Source organism: Zonotrichia albicollis, chromosome 5, assembly GCF_047830755.1.
Source record: "Zonotrichia albicollis isolate bZonAlb1 chromosome 5, bZonAlb1.hap1, whole genome shotgun sequence".
Taxonomy (NCBI): domain Eukaryota; kingdom Metazoa; phylum Chordata; class Aves; order Passeriformes; family Passerellidae; genus Zonotrichia; species Zonotrichia albicollis.
Genome location: NC_133823.1, coordinates 64877217 through 64897797, shown reverse-complemented (window position 1 = coordinate 64897797; position 20581 = coordinate 64877217). Strand labels below are relative to the sequence as shown.

The window sequence follows — 20581 nt, the reverse complement described above, 5'->3', positions numbered from 1 at the left end:
TTAGCCAGTCTAATACCAACAGGGGACCAGTAACCTGTAACAACAGCACAATATCTGAGATCCAACCTGCTTACACCAATGAACAGATTTATAAGCCATTTTAGGCAATAATACTTGCTTAGCACCTGCATGGGGACAGGCAGTTCTTGAATGTCTACCTGGTACACGCTGAATATATTTGAACACTCCAAACTGCATATAAAGCATCTCTCAAGACCTTGCAGCACTTCTGTGCTTGAGATTTCAAACTTCACACTGTAATATTTGACAATTTTAAAAAACCAATACACTTAAATTTCATAACAGTCTAAGCAGCTTGATAATTTTAAATAAACAAGCTAGGCTGCAATGGCAACAGGATTACAAACAGCAGAATCAAGATGATCAAAATCATTTAGTATCTCTCATACAACTCCCATGTTTCAAGAAGCCAGTCAACAGTGGTAACTCAGAATAACACAGATATTTATTAAATGGACTAATCTGGAAATTCATGGGTTTGGGGAAGTCTCAGAAAATCGAAGTGCTAGGACTCAACTACCACCTATACTCCAAGATGTCCTTGAGCAAAAGCCTCCTCTTAAAAACACAGCCATACAATTTGATGTCAGTTTAACAAAACAGCAAATCATGAGAAAATCATAAAATGTTTAATGGAGAAATCAAATATTTGAAGAAAAGCACAAAGCTGGAAGGATAATACTGTAAAGTCACACCAAGATGGATGGAACTCTAAGACTACAAGACTAGACCAAATAAAATGCAGCAAACTACTTCTTTTCAGTTGCCAAAACAACATAAACTTGCTTTTCTATCTTCAGATTGCCTAAGACAACTCTGCATAGCTCTTTCTGGGATCAAATCCTCCTCCTGTTGCCTATACAAGTTCTCACACCTAAACTCATGGCAAGTTAAAGGTCTCAGCTCCATAGATGCAGGCTGTGTTACTGAGCTCTACCGAGACACACCAGCAAGGCCCAAAGAAAACCATTTTTTCATTTGCATTTTCCTGCACATCACACAAACCAGACCTGACCCCCATGTCTAATGCTGACACACTAAATTTCATTCACTCTTCCTATTCTAGTCTCATCAACACAGATTGTATTCAGGTCAGGTTCTTATACAGACACGTCAGCAAAGCAGAATTTAGTGCCTTACATTCTTTAATGATCTATTTGCTCTGCACCACTCTCATAGTTATATGCAAGTTAATCATCCAGAACAAGAAAAAACTTGTTCAGCAACAATTTCTCTAAATAAAAGCACATTCAGTTTTTTAACCTGCAGGAATTGCAAAAGAACATAAGAAAATGTCATATTAATCACTCACTTCCAAAGCTATTTTTTGTTTCATAAGAAGCTGCAACAATTACTCATTACAACTGCTACTGAAAGACAAGATGCACAGATAAAAATCACAGCCAGAGTAACAAATTTTTAAAAATGAGTCAGTTCAACAGAACTGAAACAAACCAGGAACTGGACCATCCCTATGTTTGGGCACGTGATTGGTAGAGACTTGCCTACTGAAGTTTCTAGGCACCACAGGAACAAATCCACCCATTTAAATAACATGCAAGTTTGGAAGGAAGCCAAACATACCCATGACTCCAAATAAAATCTCCTCAAGCCTGTAACATCAGAATTCCTATCTTAGTTTTGCATGTGGCAATTAAGGCACAGCATGTTACAGAAGGGATGAGGAAGAAGCCATCACAGAGCCAGGACGTGCCAATAGCTCTTGTACAGACTCATATGACTCGGGGCAAATCCCTCCATCTTTGTTTCTCCATCTCTGGAGTAATGGCTCTCCAAGAGCCATGTGATGCTCTTGGCAGCAATTCCAGCTTTGATACCTCTTGAAGACCAAGATAAAGACTGCTCAGAGATGTTCACCCTCACCTGAGTCTCTATAATCAGTTGTTCAGTACTTTCACCACTAGCCTCAGAAGGAAAGCAGACCTAAGCAGACCTAATGATCAGCAAGACTAAGGGAAGACTCCTCTGTGTTTACAGGGAGAGCACTCCCAAGTATGCCAATTTTCAGTTCCACTAGACAAGAGTGCTTTAACACGTGATGCTCAAGGACAAAGCAGCATGTTTTCTGCTATCAGACCAAAATAAGCATTCCTTATTTCATCATGACAGCCACCTAGGATCAAAGCCGGGTTTTTTTAATTTCCAGTTGGCAACGTTCATTTGTCTACTTTCTTCCACCCTGCCTCTGTTCAGAGACCCAGTTTCACAGATGAACCCACCCATACCCAAGACAATCCCACTGGAACCAGAAAAATGTAACCAACCCAGACAAGCGTGAGAAAGGAACATGCAAATGTGGAGAGGAAGGGAAAGGTTCCTACCTCCTTAACCAGGAGACAAACACTGAAGGAGACTGTAATCCATTCCCAAGACAACCAGGGAAGCAGGAGCAGAGCAATTCACACTCCTTTCTCATCAGCAGCTAGGCAGTGATGCAGAGACACACGGACTCCCCTTGGAGGAGAGCAGGGGTTTCAGGATCGCCGCCCGTCTCCATCCGCTGGAGGAGAACACGCAGGACAAGCCAGCCCTGCCTCAGCACAACAACCGAGCAGCGATGACGTGACCTGCACCAGGGCACTGCTGCTTGGCACCACTGGGACCTGCCACCACCCTCACACTGCCAGCTCCAGGCATCACCAACAGGCAAATATCCCAAACACATCAGGAAGCAGCTGCTCATCCAGCACATGAATAGATTTTAAACTAAGTCCATGAACACAAATGAGGGAAAGCTGGCATTCCCTAACAGATGCTTGTAAATCTAACGGTTTCTTAGGAAAAGGACGGCATCTGACGCAATCAAGTTACAATCAGGCCAGTGACTGACCCTGCCTGTGCTCTGGGGTAGTCCCCAAGGCACCACCCAACTCTCACACTGCCCTTTGGCAGGCACAGAGCATTCATAGTGTCAGTTAACACAGCTCAGCTTACAAACACCAATTCCTTCAACTGCCGCAGCCTGCTTAGCTAGAACATCACAAAGGCAAAAAATAGCTACAGCAAGCAAAATATAGCACAAGGTTAAGGAATTAGGAGAATGAAGACAAACAAAACACTGTAAACCAAAGCAATGCCAGAGACAAGCAGCACAACCCAACTGAGCACCTCCAACACCTCCCCTCTGAACCAGAGGCGGCATCCAAAGAGCATAAGTGCACATTTACAGAGCCAACCAACTGCCACAGCTGGAAGGGCAGCTGAGCTCACTCGGCTAACATGCTTATGCAATATGACACGCTCATTCTTTTTTCCCTGCTGCCAAAGCCAAGTGTGCCAGTGACTGTGCTGCTCCCTGGACACTGAGCCCATCCCTGGCATTACCTTCTGTTCTCCATGCACAGAACCACTTCAGGAACCCTTCCCTGTGGGTAACATAAGGGTTACTGATTACTGACTGACAGCTCTGCTACCACACTGACAACAGCCCAGAGAAACACATACTCTCTTCCAACAATTACTGGCTCCTAGCTAACCTAGGTCTGAAAAGGAGTTCTACTGCTTTTATCCAACCATTTTTCTTTTCCACACTGACATGCCAGACACAGATTTAATTTCTAAAAAAGTCTGTTAAACCAGTAAAACACACCCCAAAAAAATTTAAGATCCTGCATAGCCTTTTTAAAAGCTATGCCATGTCCTTCTCAGACACAGCTAACACAGCCTCCATTCTCCCATGCTGCCTTATCCTGTGAGGGTGTCCAAGAGCCTTCTCCAGCAGCACACCTGCACACATACCCTCCCCTTAGGAATACTGTAACATTAAAATTCTTTATCAAAATGCATCTGCAAGGAAGAAGGCAAGTAGATGGCACACACATTGGCATTGTGTGGCATTGTTTTCCCTCAAAATTTGGCAACGGAAAGATGGCTTGAGTATTTGTGTGGTATTAACATGACACTGCTACAAACCAAGTTCCTTCTCCTGTAACCATCTGACTCTCAGACACTAGCCTGAAAACTTAGCTTGGAATTACTACTTCCTCTTCACTTAACTGCTGCAGGCCACACAAAAATTAAAAGGATAACATCCTCAAAAAAGACCATAACTGTGTGCAGTTAAAGGTGTAACACCACCCGTCCATACACACACGATGCAGGAAGGAGTGTCCGCAGGGCATGCGAGGAATAATAACTGGATAATCAAAGAGCATCAGACCACGTGCCCTAAAAGCTGAACTTGGCCCTGGCTGTACAACAGATGCCTTTGTCGGCCTACAGATGTTTCCCAACCTGTTCCTTTCTCCACTTGTGTCCCAGAAGCACACAGCAGCTCTGAAGAGCACAGCAAGAGCAACTGCTCTGCCCAAGTGCCACCACAGTGCCCAGCACACCAGATGTGTGACTGACTGAGTTGGAGCTTCATTCTGTGAGCTACATTATATGAAAACAGACATTTACCTGCATGACAAGGGAATGTGTAACACAAGGACCACATACAAATCCCCAAACTGCTTTCATTACACAGAGCACAGCTCCATGCTGTGCTAACCAAACAACACTTTTTTCCATGTGAGCTGCCTTCATGAGGCTCAGGAGGTCCCAAGAAAATCCCCACACACAACACAGACTCCCTATCTTTCACCACGCAGAAATCAAAAGCTGGTCTAGGATCTCAGCACCTGCCAATCTGCAGATACACTTGATGTAAGGCAGCTGTGACTATTTTGGGGAGTGTAGAAGAGCTTCACGTGTATTGTATTATGCTTTCAGCCAAAACAAAAGTCAGTTTCAAGTACTCACTCTGCTTTTTCTCCCTTCTATCTTGAACTGGAACAAACCATATCTGCTACTCCATTATTAGCAAAGCAGAACTGTTTGAGACAGAATAACAGGCTTGACCTTTACAGTCATGTGCAAACAGATTCAGAAATGTTTCACTCTGGAAAAAAATCGACATGACCAAATCAACTCAAATGCCACAAGTTAGCCTTCCAGACAGCCTTCCAGCTCATAATCCACCTAAACAACCGAACTAGATTACAACTGAAAATAAAACAGCAGCTTCCACAGAGCAGCAAGTCACATGCAATAACCAAACTAACCAAGACCAGTACTGTACATGTCACCTTGTCTCATAGGAGAAGACCAGCACACCCCAGCAGAAGTAACCCTGCACCAGGTATACTACATTCATAACACCTGCCAGAGAAATAAGCTCTCCCAGAGTTAAAAACTGGGGCCACACCTCGTGGAAACACTTGGAAGTACTAAAGTCCACAGATCCATTACAATGGCATGTCTCTCTATTTACCTCTCCAGAAAAAAGAACAACAAACAAGCTCCACCTTGAGAGGAGATGAAGCAGTGTCAGCCATACTGCAGCCTGCTTCCAAATTTACAGAAGCTGCTGGAGCTGCAAATCCTCACAATGCCTTACTCTGGGGACCAGAAATGATGGTATAAGAGGTTAATTGAGGTGGGGGTAAACAAAGACCAATAGTAACTTATGCACAACACAAAGTTCGTTTACTTGGATCACCAACTGAACTGCTGTTGCTGAGACATAAGGTAGAAAAAACAACCACAACAGAACATTCAAGACAACCCCAATTTCAAAAGCAGTTTGGAAGAACTTAAATAAACAGCATGACTACCTACAAACGCACAGCACAAGTGCTCACAAAACAGGACCTGGATTCCTCTCAATTAAGGCTACATTTTTCTTAGGCCTCAACTAGAACAGTATGAATGTTAAGAGGCAAACCAAATCACAAAAGTTCTCAAGTACTTACAAAGACTACACACCAAGTAGGACAGTAGAACTCACAAGCAGCTCATTCCTTCACTGGTGTAAGACACTGGAGGAACAGCTGACTGGCTCAAAACAACCAGGTGGGAACTGTGCGGGCTCACAGGGTGAGCTCTGCAGGGTCAGCCAGCCACTGCTCCTCCCCTGCCCCACACTATAATGGTTTGACTGACTCCTCCCTGCCCCAAAATGGCAGCGACTGACCCACGGCCTGCAGCAACCCAGACCTGCTGAAAGGTTTTGTCTGGGAGAAAGGCAAGCTGACCCCCAGAGCAGGTAGATGGGGAGAGAGCTGCTGACCCTCTGTGGGTTGATGAGCAGTTTGTCACAGAACCACCTGGGAATTTGGTTGTTTCTCTGCACACCACCTAGAAGGAACCAAGCTACCTTCCCTATTAAGAGGCCCTTTTTCACAGAAAACTGTGCTTTAACCACCATATCTACTTAAAAAAGCAAACATTCTATTACACAAAGATGAACTAATCAACTTGTAAATACTTAACAAAGTACCTAACAGATGAACTTCATACCACTTGAGTTGGCCTTTCCCCTGCCTCCCTAGCCCCAGACACAAGGTCACTTGGAAAAGCAACACTCTCCCAAGCCACAGCAGCAGAGGCCCAGCACCACACAGCCCCAGACTCACTGCTTTATCAGCCTGGACAACAGAAATAAACCACTGTACCCACTAGCACACCACTTCTTTCCACACACCCCAGGGCACAGCAAAGTCAGAGCACAAGACCAGCCAAGTGTTGTGCTCACTCTTTGCTGTCCAGAGCAGAAGAGCTGCTTTGCATCCCCTCTAGGTACCTCTGAGAGCTGGGGCACGCAGAACTACCCAGGCCTCCTCCAAGGAGCCTGGCATCTCACCTCCACGCTCCTCAGCAATCCACTGGCTGGACAGCGTGGAACCGCTGCGGGGGAACACTGCACAACACTGCTTTATTTTGCTAAGATACAACAGCATATGCCCCACAACTCCATTAACCAATTCTGAATGAAAACAAAAAGCAGATGATGACCATCTTTCCCCATCCACATATCAGCTTCCAAACCAATCTAGTCAATTTTGAGAAGGAAGCTGGAGAGTCCTCTGGCCTTTTCTTTAACAGCTGTAACTGCCTCTTCCTTGCTTCATCTGCACTTGTTAAAAACGTACCCATATATTCAATTACAACACTTCCCATAACCTCTTTGGTCTGCTCCTGGTGCAAATACAACTTAGAGCCCAGCAAAGCCTTTATTCAGTTTCACCATCTCAAGCCCTGCCAAGCAATCAAGACAGTAAGACAAATGAGCATCTTGCAATGCCTACCTTTATAACAGGCAGAAAAATCACTTTTACTGCAGTTAGTAAGCAAAAAGGACTTAGTGAAGTCCAAGTCAAACAACTAAGACAAACAAGTAAGTAGCATCACTATGTCAAGCCACAACTTTCCATCTCCTCCCCATGTAAGAATATTTTGACAACTTGCTAATTTTAAGTTTCATTTTCACTCTTCCCAACATAAGCTGTTCTGCATTGACATTTTTAAGCATGTTTCATACCTCACCATTTCCAGCTTGCTGCAATTTCTGAGGTACAAAGTCTTTCAGTACTGGAGTTCCCATAACATCAGTTCCCCAAACACCACCTCAAACTTTCAACAGAGAACTCCCTGTATTTTCATTAGATTTCACTTTCCCAACTTGAGCTGCATTGCAAATACTCTGCTTCAATAAAAAGACAGACAAGGCCTTCACTCTGTATCAGGAATTTATTCCACGTATTTCTACCTTGCCCTCAAAATGGACAGGAATTAATTTTCTACATCAAACCTTCAGCCAAATTAACTGCTTTTGCCCCCATCTCTGAGAAATAAAATGTAAAAACACACTTCCATCAAACAGCATACTGACCACTAGGTTATGGAGGCCAAGAAGTCATCACAGATCAGGTGAGTTTAGAACAAAACAAACCATCTAACAGCCTAACTGCAGCTGAAGACTACAGCTCTTCAACTTCACACCCTCTTTAGTCAAAAAGATGCATTTCCTTTAGGTAGCATTATACTTTATTCAGAACAACTGGATAATAATGCTCCACACTTCTGCCTTTAAAACACTTCAATAAAACCATTTTGTCAAAGACTACAGAAAAGCATCTGGAGGGCAACACCTGCATCAACATGGGAAATCTGCACCAAGATCCAGCCCTGCAACCCAGGAAGGTCATTACAGCCCCAGCTTTTCAGTATGACCACTGCCAGTCCTCCAGTTCCCAGGAGCCTCAATCCTCCACAATGCCAGGAGATGCCCTCCTAAGATTACTCAGAGCAAAAGCTGGAAAGAGGGTGGGGGTTAAACAGCCTGCATAAAACAGACATAACATGCTATTAATTCTAATAGCTAATAAAAACACAATATACCACAGCTCTGCTAACAGAACAGAGCTGTATCTCCTATTAAATAGATTTGTTAAGATCTTTAGATTCGTTAACTAGATCAATCATTAATGCCTCATAACACAAGCTCTAACTTGGATGGCTATTAGCATCTTAAAAGCTATTTCATCAGCATGAGTAATAGGAACTACCTGACAAGTTCACAAGCTTCAGTTAAACTCAGTTTCAGAAACTGAAAGAAAAAAATGCCTTGTGCAAAAAGGACAGGAAAAAACTTTTCTCCTCTGCCCTCCCATGAGAAAGATTATTAACCAGGGGATTTGTAAAGTGTTCAGCATTAGTTACAGGTAGCAGTATGACTAATGTAACAGCAGTAACACACAATTCTTACTATTAATTGCTGCTGAGGCAAGGGGTTGATTGTCAACGAGTTATTCCCGGATAAAGCGCTATCTCCTGAGCCATAAAGCCTGGTGTCAGTTCGGAGCAGCCGAGGGCCACCGGGACACTCGGTCAGAGAGCCCTTCCTTCCCCCGGCACACACCTGCGGCACACACACCCGTCGCAGCCCAGCTGCTCCCCGGCAGGCAGAGGAGCTGGCAGAGCCCGGCCCCTCCTATTCCCTGCACTTGTGCCACCTGTTCCTTTCTGATCCTCCAGGCCCCTTCGGCTCCTCCCTACTGACCCGCTCCAGGGACAGCCTGGAGACTTTTCTCAGGATGCAGCAAATTTCCACTGCCCCGACCCTTACCAGTTCTCGTCCTAAGCCTCTGTACTCAAAACAACACATAAAACCTGAAGAATAAAAAAAGCAGTAGAAAACATCTTTCAGACTCGAAAGTAGGAAGTTAATTCACACAACAGTCACATGGTAAATCTGGACTTCCCCTGGCCCCCAAGGGCTGTCAATTTGTTTCTGCCAGCTACAGAAAAGAAAAAACCCCATAATCTGTAGTGACTCTAAACACAGAACACTGAGAAAACTTTTAACACCAAATGTTAAAAGTAATGTGCAACACCGAACAAAGCACTATAAAATTTCTCTCCTCTCCACTACATACGTTTTCTGTGACAGCACCTCAATTTGTTCAAGAGCCCATTGTCTTTTTTTTTAATCTCCATGTTGCTATCAGCCCAGCCAAGACATGACCTGCTGTCAGACCTTCTTCCAGTGACTTGGAAGTAGCTCCCAGCAAGGCCAACCAGATATGCAGGTGGCTAATTCCTGACACCATCTTCATACCCCAAATACAAAACACTGCATTCCAAATATTGCATACCAAATCCACTTTTCTATGAAAATCATTCCTAGACAGCAATGAAAAGCTAAGTGCCACTTTTGTGCTCCCATGCCAATTAGTGATATTATCTGCATGCACTTGCTAAAACCACATCTTAAATCTCCAGCAAGAAATGCATAAAATCAGTGAAAGTTAACTAGCGCACTTACACATAAATATACTTACAAAGTCTAAGCGACACACTGATGAAATCGACAGAGATATGTTATTTCACCCACAACATCCTAAGCAGCGCATCGTAAACATTCAGTAACTATGAAATATACAGAACTAGCCCTAAACTCAGTGACCTGGGAAGCAAATTACTCTTTACACATCACATCAATTACCAGCTCTGGAAGACAAACACCACACTGTTTCCCACACACAGTGCAAAACTCAAAAATGGCTCTTCTGATGGTGTCCCATGGCAGCACCTAGTGAAGCAATGCAGCTGAGAAAGTCCAGCCAACCCCATGGCTACAAAAACCCGCACAACTCTTCCTTCGGTCCCAGTGCAAGTCCGACGACACCAAGTGCAAGTTCACCACAAGAAGCACAAGCCGAGAACCCTGCAGCGAGGGGAGAGGCTCCACAGCACAACCTGCCAGCACTGCACTTCCACCCGTGACCGTGACACCAATCTGCTGCCTTACACCAAGAAAGACCAAGAATTTTATTTTGTCGGGTTTGTTTGCGTTCTCTTGCCTCACCGTAGGGGGCAAAAGCAAAACACGCAGCTGACGGAGGCGCCGCTGACACCTCACCGCGCCTCACTCACCCAAGGCACCGAGCCGGGGAACCCCGAGCGCCCCGACGAGCCCCTGGCCCAGGAAGCGGCCGAAGCAGCTCAGCCCAAAGCCCCGCAAGCCGCTCCCAGCGGGCGAGCGACTCCGCGGGGCCGGGAGGGCCCGGCTCCGGCCCGTCCGCGCCGCCCCCGGCCCGCTCTTACCTTCGGCAAGCGGCTCCTCGGGGGTCACCTGGTACCGCCCCACCGCCAGCGCCCTGCCCAGGGCCACGCCGCTCCCGGAGCCACTGCACGCCGTCCCGCCGCCGCCGCCGCTCCCCTCGGACTTGGGCATGCGAGAAAACTTCTTCATGGCGAGCGGAGCCCCAGGAAGAACCGGGCAGGAACCGGAGGCAAGCTGCGGCCAGGGGGTACCCCGCTTCACATGCCGGCCGCGGCACTCGCCCGCCGCCGGCTCCCAAAGGGGAGGAGGAAGGAGGAGGAGGGGGAAGGAGGAAGAAGCAGCCACAGCTCCGGGCGGCCGGGGCGGCTGAGGGGACGCCGCGCGCTGTGCCGGGAGCGGCCGCCCCGCCGGCGCGCGGCCTGACGGCGCAGGCGCGGCCCTGCCCCTCACGAAAGTACCCGCCCGGCCGGAAGTGCGGCCGGCGCTGCACGTGCCGCGGGAGCGAGGCGCGAGCGCCCCGCGGCTTCCCGCCCGCGGGGCTCCGCGCGCTCCCTCAGGGGAAATGGCGGGAGGCGCTGAGGGGGACACGCACCGCGCAAAACCCGCCCTCAAGCTGCTCCCTCGCCGCCCTCACGGACCGGGACGTGCCCTCAGGAAGGAGTGTGTGGGAAGCAAAGCAGTGTGGAGACGGTGTGGTAATGATCACGTTGGTAAAAATGGTTCCCCACACCCGGGCCTGTGGAGCCTCTTGGGTCCGTGGAGTGCTTCGAAGGGAAACCTTAGGGGGGTGGTGGAGTCCCCTTCTCTCCTCACCTGGCTGCTTCCTGTGTTACCTGCTCAAGGTGACCCGGCCCTGGCAGGGGAGCTTGACTGGATGATCTCTAGAGGTCCCTGACAAACCTAACCTAAAAATCTCTTCATCTGGGAAATATGTGTGAAAAGTGTTGATGATGGGTACAAATTCCAGTGGTGTATCTGCACATATACTCTGTGCAGAGGTGTGAGGGTGACTGAAAACAAGGGGTGGGACAGGGCTGAAATGATGGGCCTGAACAGGTAGCCATCAGCAATGAAATTTAATACGAACATTTCTCCTCTGTTGAAGTATACTGACATTAACAAAACAAACCAGGGAATTTACCACCACTGATTCACAGGCTGATTTCACATGGTAGTCCCTCCCCCGCCCCATACAAATAAAAATGTAGTACTTGTGTGGTTGTTTTTTTTCCTAACAAATGAAAACATATACAGTAAGACCAAAACTGGTAAAGAACACTCTATCAGTTATTGCCATCTTATTTCAAATCTCTCATACCTTCTCAGTGATTTCTCATGGGCATCTCCTCACAGCACTGACTCCTGCACAGCCAGCAAACTCCAACTCTTTCCTGACCCACCCTTTTGTAGCCCTTGTCTTCTTATTGGACACAGCTGTGGCCTATTAAGGGCAGGCCTGTTCCTAATCTTTGGTGATTAGTACAGCTGCAACTCCTCAGGTGTGAGACTACCTTCTGCATTTTTTTCTTACATTCTGTCCCTCTACAGTCAGTCTCTCATAGCAATGAATGAAGCTAGATTTGTGGTTGTTGGCAGTGGTAATTTAACAAAATTTTCCTGCTGAACAGGTAAGTTTTGGATGGATATCACTTACAGCCACTGGTTCAGTAAAAATGGAGAGGTCTGAAGTACAAATCTTTGGGATGATGTTTTGGTAACCAAATTACTTTCACTTAACCATGTTGCCACAATTTTAGCGGGTAAGAAAATGACAATGTGTTTGTACTGAAGGGACAATGTATGGAAAGCACTGATAAGCTGTTTGCATGGGCAGTCCCCTTTCTGAGGTCACTGCTGTCCTCTCAGTAACAGCAGATCTGTTTTTCAACAGCATACAGAGATTAATTTGCAGTTTTCCTTGGGAGAGAAAGGAATTTTCAGTGCAGATGAAGGGAGCAGAATTCTGTAAGTGAGATGACATAAACAGGAGTGTTGTGTTAATGAGGGCATTCCTACAGTGAGATATGGCTATGCCTCTTAAACATTTAATGATCTCTTTGAGAAAAAAATGCAGCTAGGTTACAAGCATGTACATTTGGTGCCACTGACTGCTGTGATTTTGGTGATGCTCAGTAAAAATAATGTATTTGCTAAAAACCACTGTGACTTTGAGTGTACAACTGGCTTTTAGGTTACCTGGTAAGGTTTTATTTGGCTTTGGTGTCCCCATCCCCACTCATGTGTTCTTGTTCTTTTTAAAGTAAGAGGCTGAATTATTGCAGGAGTTATTTATGGGCCAGAGAAAATTAACCCTCTTGTTACACTGGGATTAACACTGCTAATCTCTGTCTTGGCATCCTGGAGAGCACAGAGGTCTCCTGGGCATAGCTGGCAAATGAGTGTGTCAGCAGTGCATGCTGAGCTGCACTGCTGAGCCTGTAGGGGCTGCAGGGCTGGCTGTCTCCTGGCAGGAATCTCCAGGAATCTCTACAGCCTCACAGTGTTCCACAGCACCTTTCACCTCATCCTTATCACCAAATGAGTTTTTCCTGTGAGATGCCAGCATGTCTTCATGTTAAGGAGTCCCTTTTAAGTATAGAGCAAGGAAGTTCAATAATAGGGAGGATTTTGACAACTCACTTAAAAATACAGGCCCTCCAAGCAGGTAACTGAGTGATAATTTTACAAATGTGAATAGGCCCCCTCTCTTTTGTTTAAATCCTCACCTGAGCAGAGCAACATGGTGACATTTCTAGAAGCTATATTAATGTCCAGAAAGGAGGAGTTGTGAGTTGTCTTTCACTGAAGGTATGAAACCCAAGGTAAACTTTGCTCCCTCTGTACTGAGGTGAAGCCTCTCCTTTGGTTCAGTCACAGCAGGGATGCTTTGACCTCCTGCATCTGCAAAGTGTGCAGCAAACCCCACCTACTTCATGCAACACGTTTGGCAGTAAGACAAACGGATCAGAAAGGTGTTTGCACTACTTAAAAAACAAACAAAACAAGTTTTAATACCTTGAAAGCACTCACAAGCAGATATTTTCTGGTTGGTGTAAAACAGTACATGGTCTGAAGAAAAATCTGGTGATAAAGAACAAAAATCAGAAATACAAATCCTGAATTTAGGAGAGATCATTCGGGGCGGGGGGATGATGGCCTGTGTAATGGTTTTTTTTCTTAAACTGTCAACTTGATGAATCATGAAATCATAGGAGGTACTCAGATTTCATTAAAAAAAAACCCAAAACAATATGACAGTGGAGCCAATACTGAACTTTCACTGCATGAAAACAGTGCTGGTCACTTGCTCTGTGTGTCTCCACCACAATATTGGAAAGTTTTGCTTCTTCCTTCCTTTTACTGCTTGGGGTCTAAAATGTAGATACATTCCTTCACTTTCAGTAGTGGTGTGGCGGCAGATCTGTGTGGCATATAAATGACCCACTTCCTGGCCCTGTTTGGCACAAAGGTTCTGTCCCACTTAGTGTCACAGGAGCAGGTCTGGAGGGGATTTTAGTACAGCAGTAACTGGCTCTCCACGTGCAGACTGCGAGAGGCACTGCTTGTGTCAGAGAGCATACCCAGAACTTTGTTTATTTCCCAGCTCTGGAAAGCTCAGTTCCCAGCCATGGGCACCTGCCTCGCCTCAGAGCTCGGACAGCTGTCCTGTCCCTGGGAGCGCCGTGAGGCAGCTTGGAGCACAGGGACTTGCCTCCCTGTGTGAAGCACTTTGCCACCTATAAAACGGTGCTGTGTTTAGCTAGACCGCTGTAAAACCTTTAAGGGTTCGTGGAGGAAAGCTCTAGCTGAGAACACTGTGTGAACATGAAACACCAGATATTTCACGTGCGCTCGGAGTGTGAAACGTGACTGTTTAATCCTCTTTAAACTGAATAGTTCAAATGTTGGCACCTTGATTACTGTTTATCGAGCGTTTCTTTCCTCACATCTCTCCCTTCTCATAACTCTTTCCTCTGTACAGTACGTGAATTTGCTTTAAAGCAATCCCATGAGGATAAAACAACTTCCTGCAAAAATATTGAAAATCCATTACAGAAAGTATTTATTAAGGCAAAAGAGAAGTAGAAAACTTCCTTTGTGTGGGTGTTGTTTTGGAAATGTCTCTTGCTGCTTCTGGATAAACTCTTTTCATTCTATATACCCAAACTGAGTGTCAGAAACAAACAGAAAAAAATCTAATTTTATAGAAAGATGTCCTTTATGTATTAAAACTTTGAAAGAAATTGGTAATAGGGGATATCAAGTGTTCAGCAATTACTGCAGCAAATTGGCTTTTTGTCTTATGTGGGTATGTGAGGGTTATTTTCTATTTTGTAATAATTCAGTCAGTGCGAGCAAAACACTGTCAGAGAGGGGGTTTGCCCAATAAGCTCTTCTAATTCATTTTCCCCTCTTACTGCTTCATTGTTCTGCTGTTTTGCTTCTGGTCCCCTGACAGCCGTGAGAAACATCATTTTACACATTTAAGTAGCTGTGCAAACTTTCTATCTCAGTAAATCCTGTGTCTTAGTTTTGTACTGCTGACCCTCATAGAGTCTGGTTTAGGCACAGTTACTGAAACCACACAAAATGTTTATGATGAGCTAAAAGCTAAGAAAACCCCAGGAGACAACTGGTTTGGGTTTGGGTTTGCATTTTTTCTAGGATGAAGTCATATCCCAGCTCCACATCTTAAAGCCAGGAGTAGTAATGAAAGGCTCTTTTGCTTTGCTTTATTATAAATATAAAATTATATATACAAAATTGCAGAAAGAGTTTGGCATGTTGTGAAATATCTTGGCATGGAAAATATGGATGTGTGGGGAAATAAAAAGCAAAGAAAAGGAGTGGAATCACTTGGAGCAGAGGGGTGGCACAAATCAGTCAGAAAGCAAGTGCATCCTCTGAAGGCTGCTTTGGTTCAGAGGGTCTGAGCAGCCCTGCAGGCTTTGCGGTGACTTTGTGAAGAGAGACAGATTTTCATTCCTTTCAGTTTCTATCATCTCTTCTAATCAGGACAGAAACAAATGGAGCTGTGGAAAAAACTAAGCTGCTGATTTCCATCTTTAAAATGGAAACAAACTGAGGAGCCAGCTGGTGAAAATATTCAAGGTGCAAATAGCTGACATCAGCTGTGGTGAGTGACACCCAGCACAGCTCTCATTGACACTGAGGTCAAGAGTCTTTTATTGCAACACGAGATTCAGTCATCTGTACTGCAGCCAGCGTTGGTACCAAACAAAATATAAATTCCTTGTTGAGATGACAACCCCTGGCCCATTCAGTGAGGCAAAGTGGGGAAAACAAAGGCAAATGTGCTGGTAAGAGTCCTTGGTAGAAACCTGAAGGGAAGGAATTGCAAAGAGCTTCTGAGAGGCTCAGAAATGTTTGCATCTGACCTGGTAAATTGCTTTACATTAATAATAGTCTGTTTCCTTTCTGGAACAGAGCAGTCTCCTGTGTTTGTGCTGATGACCAGGCTCTGGCTTCATTTGATAGGGTAACATGTTTCTCCTCACGGTGTGAGAGCCTTCTGAGATCCCTGGATTTGGCCTCCTGCAGTTGAGCTCTTTGCCTTCCCTTGTCCAGGTTCCTGGTCATTCCCAGCTCACCATCAGCCTAGTTACTTTCATTCTTACTTAGAAGCAAGTCCTGATCTTCCCCCTACTTACTTCTGCAGTCCTAAAAATGTCTAAGGAGTTTATTTTCTAGAAATGCAGCGTGGCCTGTGCAGCCTTTTTAAGGAAGGCTGCCATCCCAGCTAATTTAATGAGTAAGTCTTACAAAGTTGTTCTCTTCCTTGAAAAAGTTACTCACGTGATTAAAACACGTGGCCTTTCTCAGCAGTTCCTAATCGTGGTATACGCTTCACAAAAGGCCTGCTGACAGTACTCAGAGATCTGGGGCGGGGCAGAGTGTTCCCTTCCTGAAAGCTAAACTTTGTTACAAGAAAACTAAAGTGCCCAAATGCCAACACTAATACTGCTTTGCTGCTTCTACAACTGCTTTTGAGATAAAAAGGACAAAAGGTGAAGGTCAAGCACAAGTGATTAGCCTGAATGGTATCCTACTTCCAGCAGCATACAAATTTCACTGTGGCATCCTTTGTTTAAGTACTTTTGAGAACTAAATGCATTACTTCGTAAAAAGTATACAAGTGTCACTGAAAAACTCCAGAGGCATTGATACATCCCAGAATTACTTGCAGCAAGTGAAAAGTCTTGGAAGAGCCACAGGCATTGAGGTTCAAGAAATAATTTTATTGCAAATCCTTTTACTGTTTGCAGAGGTAGATTTTACTGTTGAGAATTGTTCTATAAAATGAACAATGGCCTTTTCCCTCTCTCACTCCCTCCCTCCCTCCATGTATTTTTTGAGTTGTAGACAACTGCAGTAATATCTCTGGTCATTAGTCCTTACACTAAAAATTCTTAGTTCTTGATATATACTTACAAGCTTCCAGAAAGGGGAAAAAGCTCCCTGGAACTGAGAGCCTGGAAAGAAAAAATGGCTTTTGGGCCACAAGTGAACACTGTGTGCTCCTGCACGTGAAACCACACTGACTAGAGATGTCACTGCTGGATGGCTCCTACCTTTGAAGTCCCACTTATAAATACAGTTATAAATACTTGGGCCCAAGTTCACATTAAATGGCACGAGGGTGTCTTGGGCACAAGATGGAAGTAACTTTCTGTCCTGGATAGGAGAGATGGTCCTGAGGGGAAGAACTATGCTGGATGTCTGTTCATTTCCTTTGATGTAAGGGCTGTTACATAGGAGAAATTGGTCAGTGTTTGTCAGGGTTTACTACTAGGAAGACAGGAATAATTAGTCCTAATCTACAGGAGAGAAAATTTAAACTAGACAGTGAGAAAACCTTTCCTGTAATTAGAATGTAAAGAATCAATAGAAGAAAACTCATTAAATGCAGTATCCCCATCAAAAAGGTGGTGAAAGCTTTAAATTTTTCCGTGTTCTATTGATTCTCTTTAAAGGCTTGATAGATAAGTGTTTGTTCAGAGCAGGTTGAAGTTGAATTGTAGGTGCACATAGTGGAGCTGACTATGTTCATCTGAAACTCAGTATTTATACATATGCATTCATGACAAGGAAATGCTGTGACTCAGTGGAACTTGATGTAACCTGTAACAGAGATGTTATGAGCTTTAGATCTAATAGTTCCAGCCCACAATGTGCTGGCTGCTTTCTTTTACTCTCCTGTTCATCTGTGCTTGATTGGAATGGGCCTTCAAGCTGCTATAATGTGGAATTTACTGTAGACATTATTTCAAGTTTTGTTGCAAAGTCAATAAAACAGTACAGGTTAGCTTACAAAGCACATGAAAACTAGATTTAACAGTAAAAGAAAAAACTACTTGTGTGGCAGAAGGACCTGCATAGGGCCATTAATCTGGATTTGTGACAGGATATATTTGGGAAAAAGGACTGTGAACTAAACCCAGCAGGACTGTAAAATGTTTTCCAAGTTCACTTTTTAAGTTGACTAGGAAGTTGAAAGATGATTGAAACAATCTGACAAGCCTTCAAGACATACTTTTTTTTCAGAGCATGCATTGGCTTTTCAATTGTGTTGGTTTTGCCTATAAAATTGTGTAATCGGTTTTAAAAAGATCCTTTCTGCATTTTTCCTGGTTTTTTTCTCAGTTTGCAATTGCAGTAACAATTTCCCTGCAGGACTCTGGCCTATCACTTCCTTCTAGCCTTTGATTAGTGTCTAGGAAATGCCTACACCTAGTCACTTCTGTTTAAACAGAGCTGTCACAAACCATAGTAATACTCACAACCTTTATGAATTCAGACTTGCAGTGTCCTTAAGAGGAGATGAGTAAAAGCAATCCAGTGAGCCTTGAACAAAACCTGGGCACTGCCCCTGTAAATGCAGTTGGTGCTGACAAGGCAGGAGCACTTGATGCTGCACCTGGCTGTCCAGGGTGAGGGGTTCATCATTCATGAGTGATTCCTACAGACTCCCCATCCAAGTGCACCACCAGAGGGACATCAGCACAGACAGAAGGGAAGGAGAGTCGGTGGAGGTTTGGTAGAGCTGACTGTCCTGTGGGAGCAAGGGCACGGTTTGAGGGACAGCCCAGCTGTGCACCGTGCCAAGTCCAGGTTTGGCAGTGAGTTCTGGCAGAGATGAGAACACGGTGCACATCAGCTGATGCCTCAGACATTTGCCACTGCCTGTAGTGATTAAACTCTGGGGGCTCACGTTCACTCCAGCGTAGCAGGACCAGTTCAGACATAGCTTAATTAAATCACTGCTGTGTGCACACCGCTCAAGCAGTTTCTAAACTGATGTAATTAAATCCACCAGGGCAGAGTCTTTATTCAAACTTCTGCTCAAGTGCTTCATGTGTGATCAAAGAGATCATTTCTCCCTGCTGCCTGTGTGCCCTGGGTATCCATGGAGTGTAGCAGGGCATTCATATTTATTTGTTGCTATCCTGCCCTGTATCAGACTCGACTGTTTAGAAAAAAAATCAGCCAAGTCCCACTTACAGATCTAAGGCAACCTTATCTGTTAAGCTACTATCTGTTAGCATTGCTGTATGAAACCCCAGTAAAAGGCTGGAGGAGGAAATCTGGTAAAGATTGGACTGAACAATGTTGATAAGGCCATGACCCTGATATTGACATGTAAAACATGAATAAGATAAAATTATTTATTTAGTCTGCTTTGTATTTTTATTAAAAAAAATATGGCTAATTAAACCCAAAAGACAATTTGAACTGCCTCTGGGAAAAAGATATAACTATACAACAGCAGATACACATAAATATACATAGGAACAGTTTTATCTATGTATGTAATACTGGACTAACCTGTAGAACCCTTTTCCACTAAGGTCATGGAGCTTAATAGCTCAGGTAGATGCAAAGGAGGAGACATCTACTTTGATAACAACAAGACTCACAATTACCTCAAGCATGCTGATTAATTATTCAGTCATTAAAGTGCAGTATTAACTTTAGTGCTTCATTCCAGGTGATGGAAAAGGTGTCCTTACTATTTCAATATCTGCTGTATACTTTTTCCTTTTTGGCATCTGGTGTGATGCACGTTCAGAGCCTGGATGAGTCAGTGTCAGTTACCAAATTATACTTCACATGGCAGTATAGTCTGATATTGTTATGTAAATCCTGTGGTTTACCTAAGAGCTCATCTATCTGCAGAACACATATCCGTGTGTGCTAGAATTTTTAGGCAGTATTAAGATGTAAACATTTTTTCAAAAAAATCCAGTCCATATATTTAAAAGCAAAACCTGTTGTCTTCTGTTGAGGGAAATAATGTTTTTTTCTTAGCTTTCTCATGTTTGATACACTTTGGGAAATGAGGAAAAAATGTCTCAGTTATGCTTCATTTAGTTTGAATTTGTTGATTCTGTAAATGTCATTTCCAAAAGTGTTTTCAAGCCTCACTGTCACAATGAAGCCAGACACTTTGCAGTTAATAACTCTGGAGTTATCTGGAAATGAAAACACTGGCTGTGACCTAAGAAAGCAGGACCTTCCTACATTTCCTCCTGGTTGTTTCCATCAGCAAGAAGTCCTTACTGACAGTAGCATCTGTGCTTAAATATCTTTTTTTGTAATGTGTGTTCAGCTGGGAATACATAATTCCATGGATAAGGTACCAAAATCTCTAGCTGGGCTTATGCCAGCCTTAACTCCTTCTGAGAAGATTCTGCTTGTATTTGTGAACTCTCTGCTTTGCACATAAAATGCTTTAAGACATAGGAGAATACAGACCCTAGATCATCTTAACGTAGGCTTGCTACAGAAGGCACCTCTGTCTACCAGAAAATGTCTACTACATTATAACGCACTTGATTTAACAACCGTGTGGCAAAAGTCACAGCTTCCTGGGGAAAAAGAAAATTAGAGGTCATGCTTCTAACTCCTGACGCTGGCCAGAAGGCCTGCTTGTACCACAGAATAGCAGAACTAGGTTTCAGTGCGGCTTGAAAACACAGAGGATCCAAGAGATGTGAGGGAACCCTTCCATACCATATCCAAAGTGGTGCTGTGTTTGAGGGGCACACTGCCCTTTAAAATGAGGTGGTATCAGTGAGAGCCATCAGATGTCTGGAAACTGCATGGCCTGTGAGTGAACATGAAGTGGGAGGAGCTGTTTGTCCCAGAAAAGAGTCAGCCTATTAGTGACAAAAAATAGCAAATGGG

The 20581-nt window shown here is 44.4% G+C and overlaps 1 protein-coding gene across 4 annotated transcripts in view; it reads right to left on the bottom strand.

Moving 5' to 3' along the window:
• BMP2K (BMP2 inducible kinase) overlaps positions 1-10820 on the bottom strand; it is a 50096-nt gene extending 39276 nt beyond the window's left edge. Inside the window, exon 1 of one of the 4 annotated variants that reach the window (XM_074541961.1) lies at positions 10414-10820. In XM_074541961.1, the coding sequence (XP_074398062.1) occupies positions 10414-10561 (148 nt within the window). In that variant the 5' untranslated portion in view covers positions 10562-10820. Of the gene's footprint in view, positions 1-2363; positions 3674-5777; positions 8203-10413 lie in introns of those variants that run through there. The other 3 variants (XM_074541960.1, XM_074541962.1, XM_005485645.4) reach the window with 3 other exon arrangements.
• Positions 10821-20581: the final 9761 nt, after the last annotated feature.